General features: G+C 38.5%; 1 protein-coding gene across 1 annotated transcript in view; it reads left to right on the top strand.

Annotated features, from left to right (window-relative positions):
* chb (chromosome bows) overlaps positions 1-25,500 on the top strand; it is an 890,037-nt gene that overhangs the window by 501,917 nt on the left and 362,620 nt on the right. Inside the window, exons 9-12 of the mRNA XM_067147211.2 lie at positions 4,682-4,741; positions 20,225-20,382; positions 21,715-21,824; positions 21,932-22,058. Of these exons, the coding sequence (XP_067003312.1) occupies positions 4,682-4,741; positions 20,225-20,382; positions 21,715-21,824; positions 21,932-22,058 (455 nt within the window). The remainder of the gene's footprint in view (positions 1-4,681; positions 4,742-20,224; positions 20,383-21,714; positions 21,825-21,931; positions 22,059-25,500) is intronic.

The raw sequence follows: 25,500 nt of genomic DNA, 5'->3' as shown, positions 1-25,500 counted from the left end.
TTGTCTGGTGTATTTATTCGGAGAAAAAGAAAAAATTAATCATGCTGCAATTCGAACCTTAAGTGTTACAGTAGGCATGAATTTGATACCCTACTTCTGACCCACTGCGCTATGTGGAAGTAAGATGCTATGTGCTTATAATTTCATAGTGCTGTATGTAATTGCATGTCGTGAGGAGGGGAGAGTGAGAGAGACTGGAAATGTTGAAAAAGGCATCCGTTTGGCCTGTACAAAGCCGAAGTGGACTCTCTTATGTATCACACTTCTAAAGATGCGACAATATTTGCACATGTAAGTTAGTCTTTGTTGTCCATACAGAGATAGAGCTTACAGCACAATAGTCTTATTTGCTGAGTTGGGATCTGAATCTGATTAAGTATTGTTCCTGCATACTTGTATTGGGCTGTTTGTTCCACCTCTCATCTCTGCAGTTATTTGTGACTCTCTTTATATCTTACTCTTAACCTGCTAGAGAGCTAGGATTTCTTCATTTTGCCATCTCCCATACTTCTATTAGTATCATATATTCTTTCTGCTTTTAATCTTTAATTAGAATCATATGGACCTCCTGTGATTAAGGTTTTGTTACTTTTTCTTTTAATATATCAGAGAAAGTAAAGTTTCCTCTGTCCTCCAGCTTGTCTGCAGATGTATTTTCAACATCAGTATCTCAGAATTGGTTCTTCCCTTGTCAGTAAATAAAAAGAAAGAACTCCACAAAGCTTCAATGAGGTCTTGTGCTCCTCACCCGTATCAGTTACTGAACTACAGTATTAGCTAATCTGGATGTAGCGATAATTTCCAAGTGGCTGAAACTGCTTTTCAAGTGTCATGATATAATAATGTTTCAAAAGACGTTGCTGAAGGGGATTCTAGCAACTTTCACTCTTTAGTCTCAGCTAAATTCAGTATGGAGATGGCAACATAAGTCCTGTAAGTGATGCCATTATTTTTTAGACCCCCAATCATATTTAGTGCAGTTTTCCTAGGATTATATGTTAAGCTATTTTATAATTCCAAGGGACTGCTGCCGCATGGGAGAGGAAGGATGGTGTTGTGCTAAGCTGAGGTGGGGTGAGGAGGGAAGCAGCGGTGGTCGTGGGGCTAGGATGTATTCTTACTACCATGAAAGGTTGGTCCTTAAGAAGCAACTATGGCTGCCCTAAGTTTAGCTCATCACTGCTCCCAACTTGACTAGTTACTTATAAAAATTACCAAACATTACCATAACAATTCATATTGCTATATGAAATAAATCATGATATTCATAATGAAGTTAGCTTTCTAGTTCGCTGAGGATTGAAGGAAAGAAACACACACTCCCTCATATTTGATTTGCTGCACAAGATGTTTCCGTCCATGATTGAGTTAACTAGCATTCTGTTCTAATTCGCTTGTATTAGTCGGCCATCTCTGGTTTTGTTTATAGAATGTCAGCGAAAGGCAATCATGAAGAGATAAGGTAACGGGGAACGCCGTAAATTAAACTGTGCACTAGGAAGATATTCCCAGTGGGATTGTGTTACTCCTAAGAGTAAGGTTATTTCTTTCAGTGTCTGCTGCTATTCTTTTTTTTTATTGAAATAGTGATTCACTGTAAATGTGTCTGTAACCTGCAAAACAATGCCGGAAGTGAGGTAGAGTAAAAGATCATGTCTTCAACAATATGTGGAGGAATTTAAAAACGTTTTCACTTTATGGAAAAGCATTATTTTGCCAATCATGTGGTAAAACAGTAAGTGCAGATCAACGTTCTCAAGTAGTCTGGAATTAAGCACATTGCGGTGTTTAACTAGGGAGGTTCCCAGAACGTGTAATATTTTGTCAATTACTAGCGTACATTGTGCGAATGAGGCATAATTCACTAGAGATGATTTCTTTAATTGTTGTAACAGACATGTCTGGGCACGGCACATTCCCCGTCTTATTTGAACACGATGACCAACATAGGTTCGCAATCACTAGCTCAGATCATACCTCCTGCCGTTAATTTTGAATGAAGTGATATCCTGTGCTCTTTTTTTTTTTTACAAGATCATCTGCCACAACTCTTAGAGGATGTGTGATGGATTGGATGGACTCAGATGTGGTTACAGCTGAACAGAGCACCTGCACATGTTGCTCATGCAATATGTGATTTACTAATTTGCTCATATCCTGGGCATTGCATTGGGTCAGAGGAGGTAGCCCAATTGCTTGGTCATTATGCCCCTGGATTTCTTCTTGTGGGAGCATATCGAAAACACCAGTGCCTGACCAAGAAACACTTATCTTGCCAGGATACATGCAACATGTGATAAGGTTCATGGAATGTGTGGTGAATCACATGATTCTCAGGCTTGCCGTAGTTCAGGGTTTCATCTTAGACTGTATGTTCCTATTCAAAAGTTGGTGTATTTCAACTTTTCTATAGGTTAACTTACTTCAGTTTCTGTGCAATCTTTCAAATCACTCTGTATAGAGAGATACGATCATGAAAAGAAACACATAATAGGATATACACAGTGAGACGTCAATGTAGGAAGAGGAGGACAAATTTGATGACAGGACATTCTCAGGAATAATTCTCTAGAGCACACTTTTAATCCAGTGTATCACTTGTAAACTACTTCATCTGGTGGAAAGCAAAGATTAGTATAGATATAAAAATAATGGTCATTTATGCTTTTACATTGATGTCATAAATTGTTTTGTGATTGTAGTAATTCCAAGAAGTGTAACAAATCTCTCTGCCTACTTCCATGTAACTTGGTTTTTTTAAAATCACATTTCCAAGAAGATCCATTTTCTGTAAGTGTTATAAATGTTGTTATGGTATATTAGGTTTTTATGTCATCTTTGGTCATCCTACCTGCAGTATAGAAATTGCAGAAACATTAATCATCAGTCAGTTCTGCATTTAGGGCAGTTGCCCAGTGGCAGATTCCCTATCTGTTGTTTTCCTAGCCTTTTCTTAAATGGTTCCCTAAATGGTTGCCCAATGACCTGATTTTGCTTTTGCTGTACAAATACTTTAGTGGATTGTATATTTGAGTCATTGTAATGAGATATCTGTTGTAGTCATTTGATATATTAGGACTACTCTAATTATTCTGAATATTGTTAATTGAGATACAGGTTTGGTTTGAATTATTTATTCCTCATTGAGTTTGCTTTCTTGTCTTTTGGTTTTATTTGTTTAGCTGACCATCTTACTTGTGTGTATTGGCAAAAATGGGATCTTACAGCCATTCAATGCAGTATATTTGGAAGATAATTTTAAATCACATACCTTTCTTGGTGTTGAATATGTTTGGAAACAATAAAAACTAATAAATGTTGATAATAAAAATTACTGTAATTTTTTCTTGGAACTCTGGTTCTCTTTACAGCAACCATGGGAACATTTAATGGAGGAAATGTGACCCATTTTTCTGTTAAATTTCTTGGCATGTTTAAAATCTTACTTGCTTTTGTTTTTCATTAATATTGGCTCGTACTACATATTTTTTGCCAGCTTGATTGAATGAATCCTTTTAATTACCATTCTTACTGTGTTAATTTATGCAATTTCCTTAAATGAATCATCACATAGATAATATGTACGTCATATCACAGTGTTCATAACACTTTAGTTTATTGCTGCGATAGTTTTTAAATACAATACTAGTTGATATTTAGCTAGAGTAATGTAACCTAATTCTACTTGTGTATTGCTTTGTTTGCTTCTAATAGTTGTTGACTAAACCACCAGTTCTTGTGGGCTGGGAGATTTATCATTATTTTCAAGTTCTTCTTTCCCACAACTCTGGTCTGCACGTTACACGGGGACTGTGGAGGCAATTAGCTGATGTGTTCTTGCCTATCTTGGCATAAAGTACACTCCTTGTAGTTGCTCCAGCAACTGGACAGCACCCTATACCTAGAGTCTGCACTTAGAATTCTGGGAGTTTGGTACTGTATTCTGAGTAATGCTCAGGTATTAGTGCTTCCAAAATATTTTAGTTTGCTACTTATCTTTTAAACTCATGTTCTGTCCTCTATGGTTTTATTTCCAGATTAAAATAACATTCGTACTTCATTCTACCAAGAATGAGTAATAAAATACAGCCAAATAGATCTTGTTATTTTCTCTTGGCACATTTAGCTGAATTGTACACATTCAGACATGGTTTGTTTTTTATGTACGAAACATGGATTTGCAAAAATTGAAAGATAATTACATTAAGACTTAATTAAAACATCTTTAAGTATACAGTAGTTAAAAAAAACCAGGATAAGTTAGCTTTACTGTTTTACAGTCATAGAATTATCTCGAAAGTTATGTGTTTACTCTTAACCATTCCATGTCCATCAATTGTGGACTTGTCAGTCCATGCAGAAATGTGTGTGTGTTTCAGGACAATGATGACTAAATTTTGTGCCATCATTGTGTAACCTGTTTCATCTACATGAAAATACGTTGTTTATATCTACAACCAGTGATGTGAGATGTTTTCTGAGTATTATTCTTCTGGAATTAGAACTTTAAGAGTGTAGTGAAGGACATATTCATGCATTGTAGTTTCACTGATGATTACCTAGGTTTGGAGTAATTATCAGACTATGGTACAGGGTGTCCCAGCTGCAGTCCCTGGCTTGCGTGTGTGTATGTGTGTCTTGTCTGTGTTTAACCCTCCTTACGCTGTGTTGTGCATGACAGCAGCGTCTGGGCCCAAGGTGCGGAGGACTTCTTCACTACGGCGCACTGGATCTTCGTCAGGTAACTATACTTCTTCTCTCTAACAGTCTTCACCATTCCTGGAGAGCATTTAACAATTGCCATTCAATTTCTGGATGATTAAAAATTTAAAAATTTAACATAGAAATGATGTAAGCTGAATGCCGTGGACTCTTTCTTCAGGAAATGGTATGGCTTCGCATGAGCATGTTCTTGTACTAAGTAATCGGGCTATACTTTCTCTTTCTAATGTAATGCTTAGCAGGAATACATTGCTCTTATTGTCCTTACGAAGTTGTGTACTGTATTAAATATACCAAAGACTTATCCAGATCTCTTGACTTAGTGATTCTGTGCAGAATTTTAATTACTTTTAGCTGTAGTTTATTTACTCAACAAGTTTTTAAAATAATTTAAAAACGTGAAGCTAAAGTTTTTGAGTGGCATGAAGAACAGGAAGTTCTCTTATTCAGACTGTTACATTTAGAAGACCGGGCGAGTTGGCCATGCAGTTCGAGGCGCGCGGCTGTGAGCTTGCATCCAGGAGATAGTGGGTTCGAATCTCACTGTCGGGAACCCTGAAGATGGTTTTCCATGGTTTCCCATTTTCACACCAGGCAAATGCTAGGGCTGTACCTTAATTAAGGCCACAGCTGCTTCCTTCCAACTCCTTGGCCTTTCCTATCCCATCGTTGCCATAAGACCTACCCGTGTTGATACGATGTAAGCCAGTAGAAGAAAGAAAAAAAAGAGAAGGAAAAAAAAAAAGATGATGCTAGAAGTTGTTGGAAGTCTTACTATTCATATGTAAAACTAATTGCATAATGTCATACCTTTATCTTAGTGTGTCATCTTTGTTTTTTGTTTTAATTTGTAGTAGCAAATTAACTAGTTAGCAATAGAAAGGTGATCTTTAATTTTATGACAAAAACTTTCAAGACTCCTGGGGATCTTTAATGGTGATGTTTGAATATTTAGATCACTAACATTCCATCTTGCTACAAAGATATTTCCTTCTTGATAATGTTACTCAAGCTATGAAGACAGTGTCAAAAATAAAGGGAGGAAAGGGACAGTCGTTATCTGGTGAGCATTTAGCCGTCACCTTTGGTGATGTTATTCATTGTTAAGCAATATTTATTGCCTCTTAATTGATTTTATGTGTAGTTCCTTCCCCTTACAAATTTTTATGTTTCGTTCAGAAGGAACTTCATAATGGGCAAAGTCATGTCTAAGATTTCCTTGAACACTCGGTATTATCTTCCCGCAAGTCTAGCCAGTTTGAATGGACCCACAGGAACTAAAAATCATACATACTTATGAGCAGTTGAATTAGCAATACCTGGTTAGTTGCATGTAGTACCCCTTTTCACCCTGATGATGGCAGTATCATAGTGTGACCAAAAGTTACTGGGAGCTTGGGAAGTCAGTGTCCCATGACCACTGCACAGCCTCCCACAATGCACAGAGATTGTTCAGAGCAGGGTCAACAATGCACTTATCTTTCTTGACAGCATCCTACATGTGCTTAATAGGATTGAGGTTGGGTGACATGAGGGACCAAGCAAGCATCCTCCTATCCATGGAGTGTTCATTGAATCAATCAACCATAATTTGGGAGTGACTGAATGGTGCATTGACTTGACTTGTTGTACTTACAGGTTTCCTGCAGTGTATTGGAGGTGAACAAATGGGTGGACATGGGATGAGAGCAGGTTTCCTTCGTTGTTCGTTGGTGAGGGACTTTGTCAGATGTAACAGGTGTCGCATTTTATTTCACACAAACTGTTCCCAAAGATGATACTGCCTCCAAGGTTCGAACACCAGCCTGTTGTTATTCTGAGAATCGACCATACAACTAGGGAGTAGGAGGAATGATGATATATCAAGTTCCATGTGATTAAGCTAAGAGTGTATTAATGACTACAGGTGTTTGAAAGAATTATGAACCAATGAATAAGTTATAACTTAGAGAATTCAGGGGTTTAAAGAATAGACATTGGGAATATAAGTAAAAAACATACTGTGTAGTAGATGTCTAAGGTTTCCGTATCTTAAGAAATACGTGTGGTCAACAAAGAGTTGAGTCATGCTCATCCTGTGGACTCAGCAGAGCAAACAAATGCAGAGATCAGGCTAGTTGTAACCCTATGTTGTGTTGGAAGAAAACGGTCATCTAGCCACTGGATTGGCTGTCCGTGGTAGAGTAGAAGTTTCCATTGGACGGAAAATTGAGAGTTTTCTAGAAGCCTGGATGTGGCAGGCAAGAGGGCTATTTAAGTTTTGGACAAGCAGCTAGTGGGACTGTTCTGTTAGAATAGTCAGAGTAGTTGTCAGACGAATCCCTGTTAATCTGAGGAGGAATTGTGTAACTCCAATAACAATTATGATCAGTCCTATTGGAGTAGAGACTTGAGACTTACCATATAGAAGAAAGAGAGACTTCTTTTACTGCACTATTAATCAGCCACACCATTATTACTGTAAATAGTGCTGGTACGTAGTTGTACATGATTCACGCACCATCTGGACTAGATTAAACAGGATACGCTGCGGTGTTGGAAGAACTGCTTTTGCACTACACCAATGGGGATGGTTGGAGTCTCCTTCCTGCAACTGTGGTGCTGAAGTGCAAACCATCGGTCACATTGTGAGAGAATGTCCTCTCCGAGCATTCACTGGACCTATGGAGGAGCTACATCAAGTAGCCTCTACGGCACTCACTTGGCTGGAAAGACTTGACATCAGCTTGTGATGAAATCTCGGAAGTAGCCTCTACGGCACTCACTTGGCTGGAAAGACTTGACATCAGCTTGTGATGAAATCTCGGAACCTGCAGTTGTGTGTGTATGTGTGTGTGTTTACCTCCTAGTTAGTCTGTAAATACTCTATATCCATGTATTTAAATATGTTTATATTTTTCTAATAGCACTTATATGTAAAATACATTTCAAACGATTGTCGAATAAAGCATCATACGCTAAATAAATAAATAGAATAACTCAGTGTAGAAGAGAATTGTCTTCTTCAGTCTTCCAGATCCAAACTCTCCGCTCACAGAAAGTACTCAATCGACCTATTCTGAGTTTGGCCTGATCTGTAACTTGCTGACAAGAGAATCCATTGTCTTGAGTGCTTTGTGACGGTCTTACTCTGTGATCGACGTGTACAAACTGATCACATGACTCATTTGTCCAGTATCTATGCTTAGAGTAGTGATGTGCAGTGAGAAGCGCTACTCAAGTGAGATTGTGGCTTCTGTACCTCACTCGAGGAGATGGTCATGGATGGCATGGTTGCTCACACTTCGTTGTTAGCAGCATTGAATTCGTGATTAGTCTGCTGCACTGTGACCGGTCTCTCCACTCTTACCATTCAAATCAACAGCACGTTGTACTCCACAGTAGTTGACCCTGACTGTGGTGGTTTTGCCCGAATTTGCATACTTCTGGTACACTTTGGACACTGTGGCCCAGGGAAAGACCATTGCCTGCACTACTTCAAAGATAGAGTAGCCCATATATATGGCACAGACGATCTGGCCATGATGAAACTTGCCAAGATCTCGTATCTTACCCATGCCATGCTGACCTGTTACTCACGCGAGTAGTACAAGGTCTGATGGCATTAGAGTTGTGTACCATACTAAACTATGAAAAAACTTGCAGTTTGCTCAGGTAGCTTAGTAACCTTGGTGCATATTACTGTGTTAGATTTATTTTTAAATTAGCATTTGTACCCGTTCTTTGCCCAGGATTTTGCACTGGATTACATATATCCTTTATGAATTTATGTGAAATTACATGGCTGTATTTATATGTTTAATGCGGCATGTTAAACTGATATTTTTCTTCGAAAGCACATGGCAGTAACGTGAAGTATGGTGAAACTGAATAAAGTAGAGGCAGAATGAGGACGACTTCCGAATCTATTGTACGGTACAGTTCCTAGTCCAAAGTTGTGCAAAATTCTCCCTGCTTCTCAGGTTGTTTGACAACTGGCATGGCACCGCAACTAAAGACTCATGGTCGAAAAGAGTAAAATTGCTCTCAAGTTTTCCCCGTTAACCCACTTGGGAATGACGTGCTCGTGTCCCATGGGACTTGAATTAAAAATCCAGTTTTTTTAAAGCATCTCCATTATTAATCTTACGATAAATACATATAAGGGGTAAATGAATGGAAATAACATATTCCTGCCAATATTAAATAGAAGGAAGGATCCACCTTTCAATACTCCGTTGTTAAGTTGAACCAAATAGAAGTTACAACCTGTTCATTTGGGACCGGTTTCAACACATTTGAAGTGTCATCATTAGCCAGTGAGCAAAGCAGTGCAAAAATTAAGTCATAAAGGTCTAAAAACAACTAACACAATGATCACAGGCAAAAAATTTTAACTTTAAATATTCCTACCAGGCGAGTTGACCATGCGGTTAGGGGTGTGCGGCTGTGAGCTTGCATCTAGGAGATAGTGGGTTCGAGCCCCACTGTCGGCAGCCCTGATGATGATTTTCCGTGGTTTTTCATTTTCACACCAGGCAAATGCAAAGGCCATGGCCGCTTCCTTCCCACTCGTAGCCCCTTCCTATCCCATCGTCGCCATAAGACCTATCTGTGTCCGTGCGACGTAAAACCAATAGAAAAAAAAATTCCTGAACGTTTCTATATACAGTTGTTTGATTGACATTAACAAAGAGATTTGGAAATGATATTCCTATTAACCATAACTTCATATGATGACCTTGATTCCATATGCACGTGATAACACAATCCTGCACGAGTAGATTCCAGATATGTAGTTTGGTTCAAATGTATCCAGTAGTTTTCCACTTTTTGTAACACAAACATATAGGTAACCAGACAGACCAACATCAAACGGAAAAGTCCTTTACATGATCAGTATCATGTACGAAACAAATAATTGTAAGGAAATCTTGCTCATATAATGAATGTACGGGCACACGAGTCTTACAGTTTTATGTATGTAGATAATGATACAGTCGAACCTGCTCTAACGGACACCCTTATTCAGTGGACACCTCCCTATATGGACAGTTTTCCTCGGAACCGATTTTATTTTACAGAAGACAAGTGTTAAATTGGCCTCATTTAAGCGGACACCTCGAACTCCGGACAGCGGACATTGCCATTTGTCCCGTCCACTTGACTTAAGCGGACACTTTACACGTTGCAGGACAGTTTATTACGCGGGACCACATGTCATCCTTTCTTTTAAAACCATTCTTCAGACATAAGAAAATCCTTTTTGAATGTTTGTACTATTTCGATTGCAAGGGGAGAGGATATACATTGGAATGCAGTTCTACCTAGTGGTGTATAGGCCTATTCCAAGAATTCTAATTGCCCAGAAATGCTGCCAGAGACTGTTGACTCACCAGTTACCTGGGGATTTTCTTTCCTTCTTGTATCATTCTATTCATAACTTGGATTGTTGCTGATAAAGTCGAGCTCAGGTAGTCAACTTGAGAAGGAAAAGACAGTACAGACGCTAATTAGCGAGACAGAAGTACCGTAGTATTTCAGTTGTCTGTTAAGCATGAGTAAAAAGGACGATCTGTTTAGAGTTCGAGGCAAGAAGAAATGTGAGTATAGAAAGTGACAAGGGACTTTCAGTGAGAAAGCTTGCCGTAAAATTCAACTGCGCGAAAACTCAAATACTATTGTGAAGAATAGAAGTGAAATTTTAAAGGAGTGGGGGGAAAAAAATAGGAATTGAGGAGTGAAAAGAAAGTGGAAGTCAGTTTTTTTCAAAAGTGGTTGTTGCGGTATATGAGTGGTTCAAGTGTGCTCGAGTGAAGAAACTGTGTGTGAGTAGACTTAAAATAATAAAAATAAAGATGTGTATGCTTATATTTAAGGTGGATGTTCTTTGCCGTTAAAATGTTCGTATTTTTACAAACTTGTTTTTGTGGACACCTCTCGTAACGGACATTTTTCCTCGGAACCAACGGTGTCCGCAGAAGGGAGGTTCGACTGTATGATGATGATGATGATGATTATTATTAACAACTAGGAATTTTCATGTTTCCTCTGTGTTCAGTTACATGAGGTGGGATTAATATCCAAGCTGAGCGAAATATTATACGCCCTCTGATTTTTCCCCGTTATGGATCCTTTAAATCAGTATTCATAACTTTCCTCAAAATACTGCAGGTTTCAAAAACCACTATCTTCTGCAGTTCAACGTAGATGTACTAACAGGGTTAGGTGATCAAATGCATAATGTGACTGGTAGGAGAGTGGTGCTTGTTATCATACAACTATTTTAACATCAACAGGATATCTCTGATTAGCAGCCACTTTTCCTAGTCCATTCTTCCTAGAAAATTCAGTTCATAAAACTGTTGTCCCCAACAACTGTGGATTACAGAGTAAAACATTTGCAAACATGCTTGTTCCAAGGTCAATAAAATGTTATATCATGTCCAATAACTCTTAAGTACACTCTATATTGTTGTATAAACTGTGGGACTGTGTAGTTTCTTGATGGCGGTATCTCTATTTCTCACTATTTGAAGAAGTTGTAGTTGGTTTAGTATTGTTTTAGTATCTGTGTCATCCTTATGCATTTCCATTAGGAACTATTAAGGACTTACAGTTAGATTATGGTGTCCCACAACAATTTGTAGGCGATTATACTACCCCTTGAAAAACGTATTAGTTCTCGAAAGTTCATGATGTACTGAACCATATTGGTTCTATCTTTCTACTGCATATCGAGGAGGAATTAATGTTGGTGCCCTCTTCTTCTTCTGCTTCTGCGAATGTGAATAATTTAAACATATTCATAGATTGGGAGGAATTCCCGTGGATCATCATCAGGAAAAGTTTTGAAAGTACTGGACAAATTTTGATTGAGGCACAAAAGCTAAATCATATATCATTTCTCTGCTATTTTATTTATCATTTTCAGCAGAACTACCCATCATTGATGGGAAGTTACAGATTCCCACACAGTGTAGTTCAACATAGTTCGTACATTTGGAACATGTCATGTAGATGTCAAAGTGGGGGAAACGCCAGGCTCATTGAAGACCTGCTGGTGATGGACTCCTAACCCCGATCAGAATTTTATTCATCACTAACTCATGAATATGATTTTGAACATTGCTCTTCTTTCATATATGAAGAGTGCTACTTCAGAGACCCCCATGTGTCTTAAAATAAGCTGGAAAACTTTGTTTTATTACATTTTTCTGACAGATCAGCACTAATGACCTTATCATTGTTGGCAGTTGGTATCCTAATCTCGGTTGGTGGCAGTACAGGCAAACCTCACATCTGACACTCAACTGAGGACATAAAGTATTTGTCCAAATACCCATGGGATCCAATTCATTTTATAACTCGTAAGGTTTCTAGCTTCGGTTGAGGTTGAGCTTAATTTTCTACCAATTGAAAGTGTTGCTCTATATCCTTTTAAGAGTTTGTGATCTTCATCAGTGGTCTCTGATCTGCTGACCTGGCTGTCTTTCCTATTTCTGTTGAACAATCTGTATTTCATTGATGACATATAACTAGTTGGTCATTCTGCTAATGCCAGTAAATTTTCCCCAGTGGTTGGGTATTCTTGTCTAAATGAAATGACATTTCTACCACTTTTATTAGATCCTTCCAATGATGTTTCACTTAAATGGTACTATCTAATCATTTGACATGATTCGTAATGCCAGCCGTGAAAGTCTCGATTGCTATATGTTGGGACTTAAAACAAAATAGATAAAAGCAGCCTCAGTTGCCCTGAACCTGCCCTGTTATCAACATCACTCTCTAAATGTCTTCCTAAATCTGTCTGCAATCAAACTGTCTTTATGTTCAGAAACATTCTTAGATGCCCTGGACGTAGACTGGTGTTTTTCAGCTTTGAATGATGGTTTTCCTAGGGCAGCTCATTTTTAGTGGCCATATTAAAAGGCACAAACTCTAAAATGTGTCACAACCTAACCACTGAATCGAATTAAGTTGCAGTTAACGGTACATTATGTGATAATATGTAATAATATAATCGTAGACTGTGAAGGGAAAAACACATGGAAGAAATCGTGCTTCACTGAAAGAAAGGAGAGTCCAGGTTTCAGGATTAGCACTCCCATACATATGGAAAAATTAAGAGTAGAAATTAAGACGGTTAAGAAAACTGGTAATAACTGAAGATAGGATAATATCTGAGGGCGAACAAAGAAGAGCTGCTGGCAGTAATGCATATGTTGAAGCAGGGGAATCTGGATGAAGTGGTATCAGCACTGAATGACGCAATCCTACACACCACCACTCAAATATCTACATATGAGCGCACTACAAAGCCATGGTTTGATGAAGAGTGTTACATCATGAGACAAAGCACAATGCAATTTCTCCATAATGCTAGGGAACATGGAGGGGAAGCACTAGAAGAATATCCTAAAAACGTCGGAAATACAAAAGATTATGGAAGGAAAAGAAGATAAAGCACGGCCTGTCTACAGAACAGAATTTGATAAATGCAGCAGCAGCAAAACCTCACAAAATACTAAGGCTCTCGAAGAAACAGGCACCAAACCCACTCGTAAACATGGAACAGTGGGAAGCCTGCTTCACCTGCCTCCTTGGGGAGAAGGGTGAAATGACAAATTGCTTCACACACACACAAAAAAATAGGTACAAGCCCACTTACAACAGAGGAAGTCAACCAACTCGTAAGAAAGTGAAAAAATGACTCGTGATCTACAAAGGGAAAGAAAGGAAGGATGACGCAAACTCATACAGGGGAATTGCCCTGGAAAATGTCATATTCACTCTCTTCTCCAAGATCCTACTAGGACACATGGAACAAAGATTATATGCCAGTATACCATCAAATCAATAAGGCTTCAACCCGGGCAGATCAACATTACATGCTGTTCAAGAACTCGTACAAGAAATAACAATGACACTAATGCAATCTGCCACACCATTGTATGTGATCTACAGAGACTACTCCAGGGCATTTTACAGTATAGATAGGAGAAGACACTCACAAACTAGAGGATATATTAGGTGGCACAAACAACAAATTGAAACAATCAAATCAATTTTAATGCAAACTATGTGACAATCTTATGATGGCATAACCATGTCGAAGAGTATCACCCAAACAAGCAGAGTCTTGCAAAGAGATCCGATGAGCCCAGTTCTCTTCATTGTCTTCATTGCAATGACAGCAAACATTGGGCAGACTATAAACGCAAGAAATATTGAAACTGCTTATGTATGCAGATGACATGGTGATCCTCTCCAAGAACCAAGATTATCTGCAGACAACCATGGAGAACCTCAGACTATGGGCACTAGAAAACTCTATGGAAATAAACAGTGCCAAAATAAAGGCAATGAAGTTTAGAAAGGGAGGAAGGATATCTAAGAGGAACCACTTCATGGGCGGAGGAGAAATCCTAGAATTCGTACCCAGCTTCAAGTATCTGGGGGTCACAATGCAAACAGCCGGAACCGCCTTCTCCTTGAATATAGAAGAGAAAGTAATGGCCACAGTGAAAGCAAATATGACATCCCTAAATTCCAAAAACTGTCCACCGCTGTAGCGCTGGTCAAGCTAAAAGTTATGCTGACCGCCACATACGGAATCCAACTAATATGGCCCTACCTGACGGTGAACAACCTTAGAACACTAGAGAATGTTAAAGCGAGATTCCGAAAAAGTGCTTTCTCAATATCATAAGTTCACAAGGAACTGTTATGCGTACATAATAGTGCAGGAATCCTACTTTATCGAAGACATAAGAAGTTGCTTCGGGCTACCAGAAACACAAGCATACAACACCGTCATCGAGGAGAGAGATATAACAGTGCCAGTGAGGTACCGAGAGAAATAATGGTCACGTGAGTGTTGAAAACAGAAACTTGGAAGGGACCAAGTTTTGCGCCATCTCTACACAAGATTCGCCGCCCACGGTTTCCACGGTAAAATATGCCGGAATGAATCATATCACGAACTCAAGTAGGACTGCGTCTGCAAACTATGCAACTAACCATGCCCCAAGTACCGGTACCATTTGGTGAAATGTGGAAACATAACTTGATCTTTAAACACAGTGACAAAAGACTGGTGAAAGCCCAACCCAAGCTAATGTAATCATATAATTATTATTATGTTTAATAAAATTAAACAAAATAATATCTGAGGGCAGCTGGATAGGAAACATATGTAAATATTTTGTGGATGAATTGGAAAAATTAAATTTTCTTCACTAAATTCTGATCATATGAGTTAAGAACTTTTGCAACTGATAACAGAAGAGAAATTTTTTTTTTATGCTAGTTGCTTTACGTCGCACCGACACAGATAGGTCTTATGGCGACGATGGGACAGGGAAGGGCTAGGAGTGGGTAGGAAGCGGCCGTGGCCTTAATTAAGGTACAGCCCCAGCATTTGCCTGGTGTGAAAATGGGAAACCACGGAAAACCATTTTCAGGGCTGCCGACAGTGGGGTTCGAACCTACTATCTCCCGAATACTGGATACTGGCCGCATTTAAGCGACTGCAGCTATCGAGCTCGGTAGAAGAGAAATTCTGGTGCTGCATTTGAGTAAGAAGATAACTTACAGTGTTATTATTTAAGCCTGAAGAGGCAAGGCAGATGCGAGAAATTGAATCAGAAAATGGAAGCCGAGGAGAAATACAGTAACAGTACCTTACAGTGTGAAATAATGGGCTACACTCTGCGGTACTGTTCAAATATTAACAGCCATGCTTTGCAGTATTCGAAGATGATTGTAATATCCAACTGTATTCTGTAAATATCCAGCAGATTAGCAGCTTTATACCCAAGGAACAACCATGAGTTTACAGGAATGACAAAAATGGCATTATGGTACTGCCTTGCTGGCGAGCACTGTGACGTTGCCATGGCAACTGGTAGATTTGCCTGTTGATCTGTGAGGGTGTCCATCACTCATTGCAGAGCATGAAACCACTAGTAAACAGTAAATTTCTGTCATTTGAAGAGTAAGCAAAATTATGTTCATAACAAAAATGATTTAGAATGAAGGGACGTTTCACATATGGTACAGATTTTACAGAAAATCAATAGTGTAAGAGAGAATTGAGTAAACTCTGCTAGTCTTCCTATAAACCCCCCAGTTTATTCAGTGATTTTCAAATCATATGCATATCCAACCTGCTCCTGGATGAGTATATTCTAAATGTGAATTTTGGTCAAGATTTATTGAGCAGTTTCGCCATGATGGTGGAACATACATACACTAAAGCTAAAAAGCACTGTTATGGTCTTGAGTTGACCTAAAATGGATAAATATCTGAAAAATTGGCAATATAAATGAAATTAGAGACAGTGGTTCCCCTACACTTTGTTTATATAGATATGTATTGTTGGAGCTAATGTTAGAACTTCTTTTTCGCTTATGAGTTGATATTAGAAATATTTGAAACGCCATTGTGGTCTTTGAGTCTTCTCCTCTCATTATGTTAGCCCCAGGGGCTCTGAACTTTGGAGCGTGGGTTGGCGACCACGGGGCCCTTAGCTGAGTCCTAGCATTGCTTCCACTTACTTGTGCCAGGCTCCTCACTTTCATCTATCCTATCCGACCTCCCTTGGTCAACTCTTGTTCTTTTTCGACCCCGATGCTATTAGGTTTGCGAGGGCTAGGGAGTCTTTCATTTTCACGCCCTTCATGGCCCTTGTCTTCCTTTGGCCGATAGCTTCATTTTTCGAAGTGTCGGACCCCTTCCATTTTTCACTCTGATTAGTGTTATATAGAGGATGGTTGCCTAGCTGTACTTCCTCTTAAAAAACAATAATCACCACCACCACCTCTCATTATGTTACTTATAATTGTGAATTCATAAATTTATTTGAATTGAATCAAACACTTCGGATGACGACGATGACAGCAACAACAACCACCACCACCACCACCACCACCACCACCACCACCACCACCACCACCACCACCACCACCACCACAACAACAACAACAACAATAACAAGAAGTTAACTGGAACTTTAGAAAAGTAGTTTAAATTAAATATGTAAATACATAGCCAACTCTGTATTTGGTTTTCACTCCCGGTTAAATTTCGAATAACCAGTTAATAAGCGTGGAAGCTGAAAAAATTTTCAGCAAGCACCACTTAACTACACTAGTGTCCAAAAGTTACTCATAAGTTATGAGTAAGCAGGGCAACAGGAAATAGACCGTAAATCGCACGATGTATGCACCTACCAACCTTACGTGTTCACTCTGTATAGGAAAGGAGTGTTCCCTGCTTTGACGAGCGGCGTAACCGCGAGGTAAACACAGCCAGTGCCTGTGTCCCATATTCCCTCAGTTGTGTTTGCCCTGTTATAGTGTGCGGAGTGTAGCGTCGTGGTCAACATGACAACATAATGGCACGACGCCATTTGGACCCCGTTTAACAGGGCACTTTGTGGCACATTCGAGGATACGGCAACTTTGGTCTGTGTCTGGCCTGCTGGCCATTTCCAGGCTTTGAGGACAATTTCGAGACACAGGAGATGTTAGTCGTAGGCCAGTAACAGGTCAACCAAGGGTAACCACTCCACAGCAAGACCGATATCTGGCCTTAACTGCCCGACGAAATCGGAGTGCATCTGCAAGACAATTGTCGGCAGAGCTTGCAGCCGTCTCAGGGGTTGCCGTTTCCTGGCAAAACTGTGTACCACAGGCACAGAACAGCAGGGCTGTTTGCCTGACGCCCAACGGTGTGTGTCCCGCTCACTCCAGCACAGAGACGGGCCCGTTTACTATGGGGCTGTCAACATCGAAACTGGACCATGAATGAATGGAGGCATGTGCTCTTCGCAGATGAATCCCGCTTCAGTCTGCAGAATGATTCCCGTCGCACATTAATCTGGAGAGAACCAGGTGGCCGATATAACCACGAGAACATCGTGGAGCGGGACCAGTATGGTGGTGGTGGCGTTATGGTGTGGAGCAGCATCCTATTGAATGGCCGTACAGACCTGCATATCTTCATGGGTGGTCCGAGGAACACTGTTAATGTTCGGAGATACAGGGATGAGTACTGAGACCACGTGTTCGACTCTTCAGAGGTGAGGTTAGCCCAGACTTCCTCTTAATAGAAGATAATGCCCGACTGCACCGCGCTGCTCTGGTGGATGAATTACTGGCTGAGGAAGACATTCATCGCATGGACTATCCAGCAAGGTCTGCGGATCTGAATCCTATAGAACATGCCGGGGATGCATCGCGGAAGCGAATTGCATCCAGTCAGCCTTCACCAAGGACCCTCCAAGACCTTCGCATTGCCCTTTCGGGGGAATGGGATCAACTGCCACAAGAGCTTTTGGACCATCTGACAGAGAGCATGCCACGTCGCTGCGAAGCATGTGTGGCCATTAGGGGTAACCATACACCCTATTAACAGCATATTTTGTTGTGAAAGACATTGCCAAGTTTTGTTAGTTGTTGTCAAAGGTATACCTTAGCTATCAGAACCTTTCTGACACTGTTTTTTTTTGGGACAAGTTGTGTGACATATGGTGTGCGAGTCAGCTTCCATTTATTCAGCAATCCGTCTGACATTCCTATCAGGCAGTATGGCCTCATTTAGTGATTATGCTTAACTTTTGGACACTAGTGTATCAAAACAAAATAGATTAAAACTTAATAGTGATGGAATTCGTTGTTTATTTAGTTAAACTTCAATATTGATACATGGTATGTTTAATTAAAATATTTATTTATTTATGGTATTTCTTTTTCTTTCTTTCATTCTTTGTTTCTTTTGTTCTAATTTAATCTCATCATTTAATAGCCATGCTTTTTTGCATTGAATTGTTAAGAATGAGAATGCAAAGAGATTAATGCAGCTGGTTGATCATGGTTTATAATATTAAAAAAAGTTCATTAATACGTTATTAGGGATATGCTGTAATATGAAGATGATCATCATTAGGAAAATTGCAATTGCTGTAGTGAACAACTGTAAGGGGGCTTCATACTAAACAGGAAATATAAATTTGGAGTGGAGGTGTAGTTTCAAGATGTAGTTTCAGTTTGGTACGTGTCATAGGTTAGATTCATTGCAAGCAAGTGTAACGAGTTCATCAGTTTCAGATGATGATGATTATAATTCTTGTTGGTTAAAGCTGATGTCCCAGGAGGAGTGGCCAATATTCAGGGATATAACAGGAACGATCATTTGAAGCAAAAAACTTCATGTGGACATGTGCCCTATTCCAAATGGTTTCCGAGATAGAGCACTTTTAATGTATAGTTTTTGGGTTAGTGCCACGCACGTATGCATCTTACCCACCCAACCTCTTTGACGTTTTATTCTGGCCCAACCTATCTCGTACCTTTCAACCTCTTTGCTTGCGATGTCTTTTCGATCATTAAACTAGCCCCTTGAATGCACAGTTGTCCATTTTGTGGTTTGAGTAAAGTAATGCGAGGGATTGAGACTGTATCAGAGAAAAGCATCGGTTAACTATATTTGTGCACATGCTGGCTAAAATGCATCACATGTACACTTAATGGAAGAATATGCAGATATGGGGCCTTCTGTGATGGTAGTGCTCCTGCTCCTATCGAGGAATACCATCGGCGCTTTCCCGCATGTCAAATTCCTGATCGTAGTGTGTTTACCAGAGTTTTCAGATCATTGCGTGCAACAGGTATTCTTCAAAGTTCCCATTTTTCTTCTGAACGTGTAGTTCAACAACCTGTGCAGGAGCAGCAAGCACATTGTACAAATGGTGCAGCGTAGTCCTACTACCAGTATACAGCAACTTTCTGCACATATCAATGACCTACAAACATGTATATAGTGAACATTATATGTGGAAAACTTGTACGCATTTCAAAATTTCAAAGAGGTTGGGTGGGTAAGAAACGTACGTGCATGCCACTAACCCAGAAATTAACGTATATTAAATGTGTTCTATCTCGGAAGCCATTCGGAATAGGGCGTCTGTCCGTGTGAAGTATTTTGCTTTAAATGATCGTTTCTGTCATATCCCTGAATATTGACCATTCCTCGTGGGACATCCTGTATACCTAAGGTAACAAGCTTGAAAGTAGGAAGAGCGGAGCAGCAAGATGCTGAAAGTTTGGCTGGAGAGTACCTGTAATAAGTAATTGAAGGTGAAGTGGAATTTGAACTCCACACAGGGCGTTGTTTTTATGTATAGTGCTACTTCAATATTGAAATGAACAAGAAGAAATTCCTTTGGAGGCTTTTGTCTCAGCTGTGAATGGATTGGCATGATATCTTATTAAGATTGATACTGAGTTATTTTCTAATATTGTCTTGAAGTTGTTTTAGCCTCGTTGATAGTTGTTTATGTAGTGCCATTCATATATTAATCTAATTGCAGAGCCTTTGTGGATGACTGAGAATTGCCATAATTCTTTGTTTTGATTGGTTTAACAACTGAATGTATGCCAAACTGGAAACTCTGTAGACTTCTCTGCTTTGTGCAGTGGAGATCATGTGTGATGTAGTAACAACTGTTTACAGGACAAGCGGGTGCTGTAGATGAAGAGGCCTTCACCAGGGCCTTTGAAGATGTTCCCCCAGTACAACTGTTTTCTTCAAGAGAATTGGAGGAGCAGCTGACTGCCATCCGAGAAATAATTGCTGATCCAAATAAGGACTGGAATAAGCGAGTAGATGCTGTGAGTAGAATTACTTTTTGCAGTAGAACTACTATGTTTTTGATTTGTAGAATGTAGTACTGGAAAATGCTTGTCTCATTCATATTGAAACTGTAAAAGAAAATGAAATTTGTTGTACATTGTAAACCAGCTGGTTGTAATGGTCATTGCATTCTGTCTTATGCTTGATCAGTACCTGTATTAACAAAAAATAACAAAAAAGAAAGCTATAACTATTTGTTAAACTGAAAATTGTACGCCATGAGTGAAGTCCTATGTTTTTTTAACAATACTGAAATTATATATGGACATGAAATATAACAAAGTATATATTCTTACTACAGTATCATGTCATATACAGAAGGATAGGAACATTCTAAGGAGCACATAATGGTATCAACACAATGATGGTTCAGTGTGGGGAAAAGGGAGAAAGGGAAAAAGAAAACGCAAAAGGACAAGGATAATCTCCACATCCTCACATACTGGCGTCTTCAAATAGATTGGCTTTCTCTTCAACAATCCCAGGTCCTCCCCGTCCCATTTCTTTTCAGTCTCCAACCAGCTTGCTTCTGCTTTCCATCTTCAACTGTCAGAAGGGTGAGCTTCAGCATTCAGTGAGGGTCCATCTTGGCAGATCTTCAGTCTTACTGTGGGAAGTTCATAAGAAAGCTGAAAACACAGGAAGAGGGAAGAGACAAAAGATGAAGATAAATACTGGTGGTAAGGGTAGGAAAACAGGACAAACACAGCTAGTAAAATTGTAGAAATGCACATGGAGGAGCTGGGATTGATGAGGAGCCAATGTATTTGGAGATGGCAGTGTGTCAAGATGTGGAGATTATCCTTGTCTTTTTGTGTTTTCTTTCAGCTTCTTCCTTTTTTCCCACACTGAACCATCATTGTGTTTGTCCCATTTTGTGTTCTTGTCAGTTTTCCTTTCTTTCTACACCTGACTTGCCTGCTTTCCATTCCTGCTTTTGACCAAATGTTTAGGTTATTGTATTTGGAAATAGGAGGAGAAAATAATATTGCATGATAACATTTTTACTGCATTTAGAATCTCTTTCAGTTGAAATTCTAGTTCTTAGCATGCAAAGACCTGTGCCAACTTCAATGGACTTTGTTTGTAGGAAATTATAGTGCTTTCACCTAAATATTACCTTTCCCTTCTGTCAGTTGTGAATTTAGTTACAGTGTGTGCATGCTAATTTTCAGGTTGAAAATATCAGACTCAAATGATATAGTGCATTGAAAAGTTCTGTGAGTTTTGATAATTGTGTGGGGTTGTACATAGTACAAAATATATTTTTTCTGTTGCTTATTTCATTTATGATGTCATATCTGTTGCAGATAAGAAAAATTCGGTCACTGCTTATTGCAGGGGCTGCTAATTATGATGAACTTTACACGCATCTCCGTTTATTAGAGTCTCCTTTCCAAACAACAATCAAGGATCTCAGGTAAGATTGATGTATTCAGTGCATCTTTTTATTTTAATACATATTTCTTGTACTCGTAGTAGAACTGATCTTCTCATTTTTTAAACTTCGGTGCTTTTCTTTTACAGGTCACAAGTAGTACGAGAAGCTTGTGTAACAATTGCCTACCTCTCAGAACAGCTTGGCCACAAATTGGATCATTTTGCAGAATTTCAGCTCAATACTCTTATAAGTCTCATCCAGAATTCTGCCAAGGTTAGTTTTAGTTATCATTTACTCCTGCCTATAAGGGTCATTACCGTATGCTCCAAACCTGCTCATTAATATATCTCTGAATGGAAAATTGAAATTGTAACTGTATGGTTTCTTGGTTATGACAAATTGCGGGGAGTAGAAGACAGTATAATTCAGTGCATAAACAAACACACTCGTTAGTGGAGAGGGAATAGTATTGCACCTCGTCGACCGTCATTTCCCGTGGTGACTTTCTCAATTTGCCATTCGCATGGGTGACAATTAATGCTCACAACGGGGTACATTATCCGTATCGTGCCTTTTCCCATTACTTTATCATAAACTCCGGCCAACAATTCATTATCTAATGTTAGGCGGCCAAATAAATATAATGAATTCCCGCACACTACAAGTTATCATACGGATGGGAATGAGACATGAGGACATCATCCTAACTCTGTGACCTTATATGAATATAAGTGTCCAGTCTTGTCCTAATATTTGAATATTTCATCCCGTCCGATATAAATACTCCTTTGCCTTCATCGATTTTTTACTTATTCTGTGAAATATCTCTTACTTTTCATGTTATGATATCAATTACATATATATTCACTGCACGATACCTTTCAGGGATAAAATTCGTGATAAATCCGTTTTTTTTTACGTGGACTCAACTGAAGATAATGCACAGCCTCATCCTTAAGTCCATTCGTAAACCATCACAGCTCAATTGTAACCCATAACTAAGCAAAACTCTAGGTTCATTTACCAAACAACTAGTTCATATACCTCCAAATACCTTTACGAATTATAAAATAAAGAAATAAATGAATGAATAGTAAGAATTCCAATCAAAGTTCTTATCACCTAGTTTATTGAATAATAAAATGATAGTACTTGGAAAATAGTAAAGGAAATCATCTACATGCTCATTTGTATTCACTGAATTCCAATCCCTAAACAAAATATTGTAAATATTTCTTAAAATATTATCTGAATATCATTAATAATAATATTAATTATCATTTAAATATTTTTCAAATATCAATCATCGATGTTGTAACATCTTGTATTACTGTTGAAATAACATCTAAGTATTATTCAAATTTAGGTTAAATATCAAGAATGATGTTTACATATTGTTCAATTGTCCTTTAGAATCATTATACCATATAAAAAAAAAACTGTAGAAATATTTTCAAAATATTATTTAAATCCCAACCAAGTGTCCTCAATTTTCTCAAATGAATTAAATATCTTTCCTCAAGAGTTTCTGACATAGCGTAAGCAACATAAGCGAGTTCCAGAAATCATGGCTTAAAAATTGCCATTCATTATCATATTGTCGTAAATCACCTCAAAAAAAAAAATATGTCTATAAAATGAACTTAAATATCCATAATTTTTCCTAAAAGTGTGTAGGAGTAACCTAACACAACATTCATGTGTCAACAAGCAAGTTATTCAACTGATAGTGTCATACCATGATTCAAAAATAACAATAATCTATCTGCGAAAGATTTCGAATAAAATCGTAAATGAAAGTCATCTATTAATGGATGGTAATTTTATGGATCATGAAAACATTTCCTAGTTCCAATCATGTCTTTGACCAGAAATCAACTTGAAGTTAGCCTAGCATGTGAAATATTTCTAGAAAAATACTAAGTCTCTCTCGTAAATACGTTACTTCTAGGATATACTCTCGATGATCGTACACCATAAACAGCCTGTAAGTTTAAAAACCTCATATGGTCGTATACGTATTCCATTTAACCCAAACATGACATGCTACCGTATATATCGCGTGACAATAACAACAACATTAACCTAATATCGGCGTTACGCTGCATAAATTCCACCAATTATTAATATATGCCATATTTTCGCCATATACGCAGCTTACGTCTCATAATTCCTCATAAATCATCTTTACTACCATAAATCCAACCTATATTCTTGCGCACAATATCCTCATTTCATTGTACATATCAACAATCTCATTCAATTACTTCATTTGCTGCTTTACGAGTGTCACGAAATACGTATATTCCACTAAACACAATACCATAACATGTCATAAGTTTATGATATTAAATAACACAAGTAACTATATTCCTCCTGCAATTAAAGGCATGTATTAATAATTCAGGCTATGTTACTCACGTTTTTTTATGACGATTAAACATCATGTCATTTCCTTCTGTCTTAGAGTACGATCTCATTTCGTTCAACATTGTATTAAGCTTTATTTGCATTATGAAAGACGTATAATCCTGTCACAACGTTGTAATACTGATTTTCAAAGCTTTCCTCAAGTAAACAAACATTCCTATTCTGTTCTGTTTGTGAAGTTGATTTGGGCTCGTTATTTCACCCTGACACAATACTGTATTATATTTGTATTAGTTCTACACGCGCACACAATTAAACATGCCTATACATGGAGTATAAATTTTTGGTTTGTCAAAGACTAACTAGATCAAAGTTCTCAAACGATTACATGGATTATTTTTCAAAGACACTATTCATGGAGTTTATATCTCGATGAACCAGATATTAACCTTGCTGTACAAATATTTCAATTTAAACACACACTATTATTCGCACAAATCTAATAATTTAACTACGAAAATTAACTATAAGGAACTCCACTTATCTTGCTTCCGCTATTCCGCTGGGCTGGATTTCATCCTGGGTCTTCTTTGGACAGCATGTCGCGTTCATGTGCTCGTCATTGCCGGTAACTGGACTCGGGCTTCGGGCATGCAGAACGGTTGGCTAGGGTTCCTCCAGATTGTGACCCCATATCCTTGAATTACTCAGCCATGATGTCTCCGTCGATTACATGCAATAATAAAAGTATATTGAAGGTCGTCATTAGATACATGTTTCAATTATGAACTGAACAATCCAGGGTATATTCTCTATCTTTTTAGCAAACACTAAGGTGTAATATTTTATATAGTAGTCAAAAATGTTTTCTGCTTGACGCTGATTTTAAAATGTAAACTGGCGACTTCTCCTGCGAGATCAGATCTTCCTTCCTTGCTCTTCTTCCGCGCCAGATATTAATAATTCAAATATATGAAATTTGATGTAATTTACTTTACTTTTCGCATATGGTTGTAACTGTATTAATAATTTCTCTTCTCCAGCTTCAATCCCTTCTCTTCTTGTATAGAATCTCGTTCGATACTTCGTTCCGAAATTGACTTCTTTTTAGATTTTTTTAAGTGACTCTTGTTTTTTTTAGCTCGGGATAACAATACAATTTTTTTTTTTTTTCACGGCCGCATGGATTCGTTAGGTCTGTCCGTCTCAAGATTTATTCACGTCCTACTCGACTCGACACATCTGCAGTTTTTCTCTCGACGTGTTCACGGCCGCATGGACTTCTCAAGTCCGATCGTCACAACTGTATTCCGCGGCTTATTTGATTCTTTATGTCGGTGTATTT

The sequence above is a fragment of the Anabrus simplex genome, chromosome 5, assembly GCF_040414725.1.
Source record: "Anabrus simplex isolate iqAnaSimp1 chromosome 5, ASM4041472v1, whole genome shotgun sequence".
Classification (NCBI taxonomy): domain Eukaryota; kingdom Metazoa; phylum Arthropoda; class Insecta; order Orthoptera; family Tettigoniidae; genus Anabrus; species Anabrus simplex.
The sequence above is the reverse complement of the archived record's forward strand: the minus strand, read 5'-3'. Positions and strand labels throughout refer to the sequence as shown.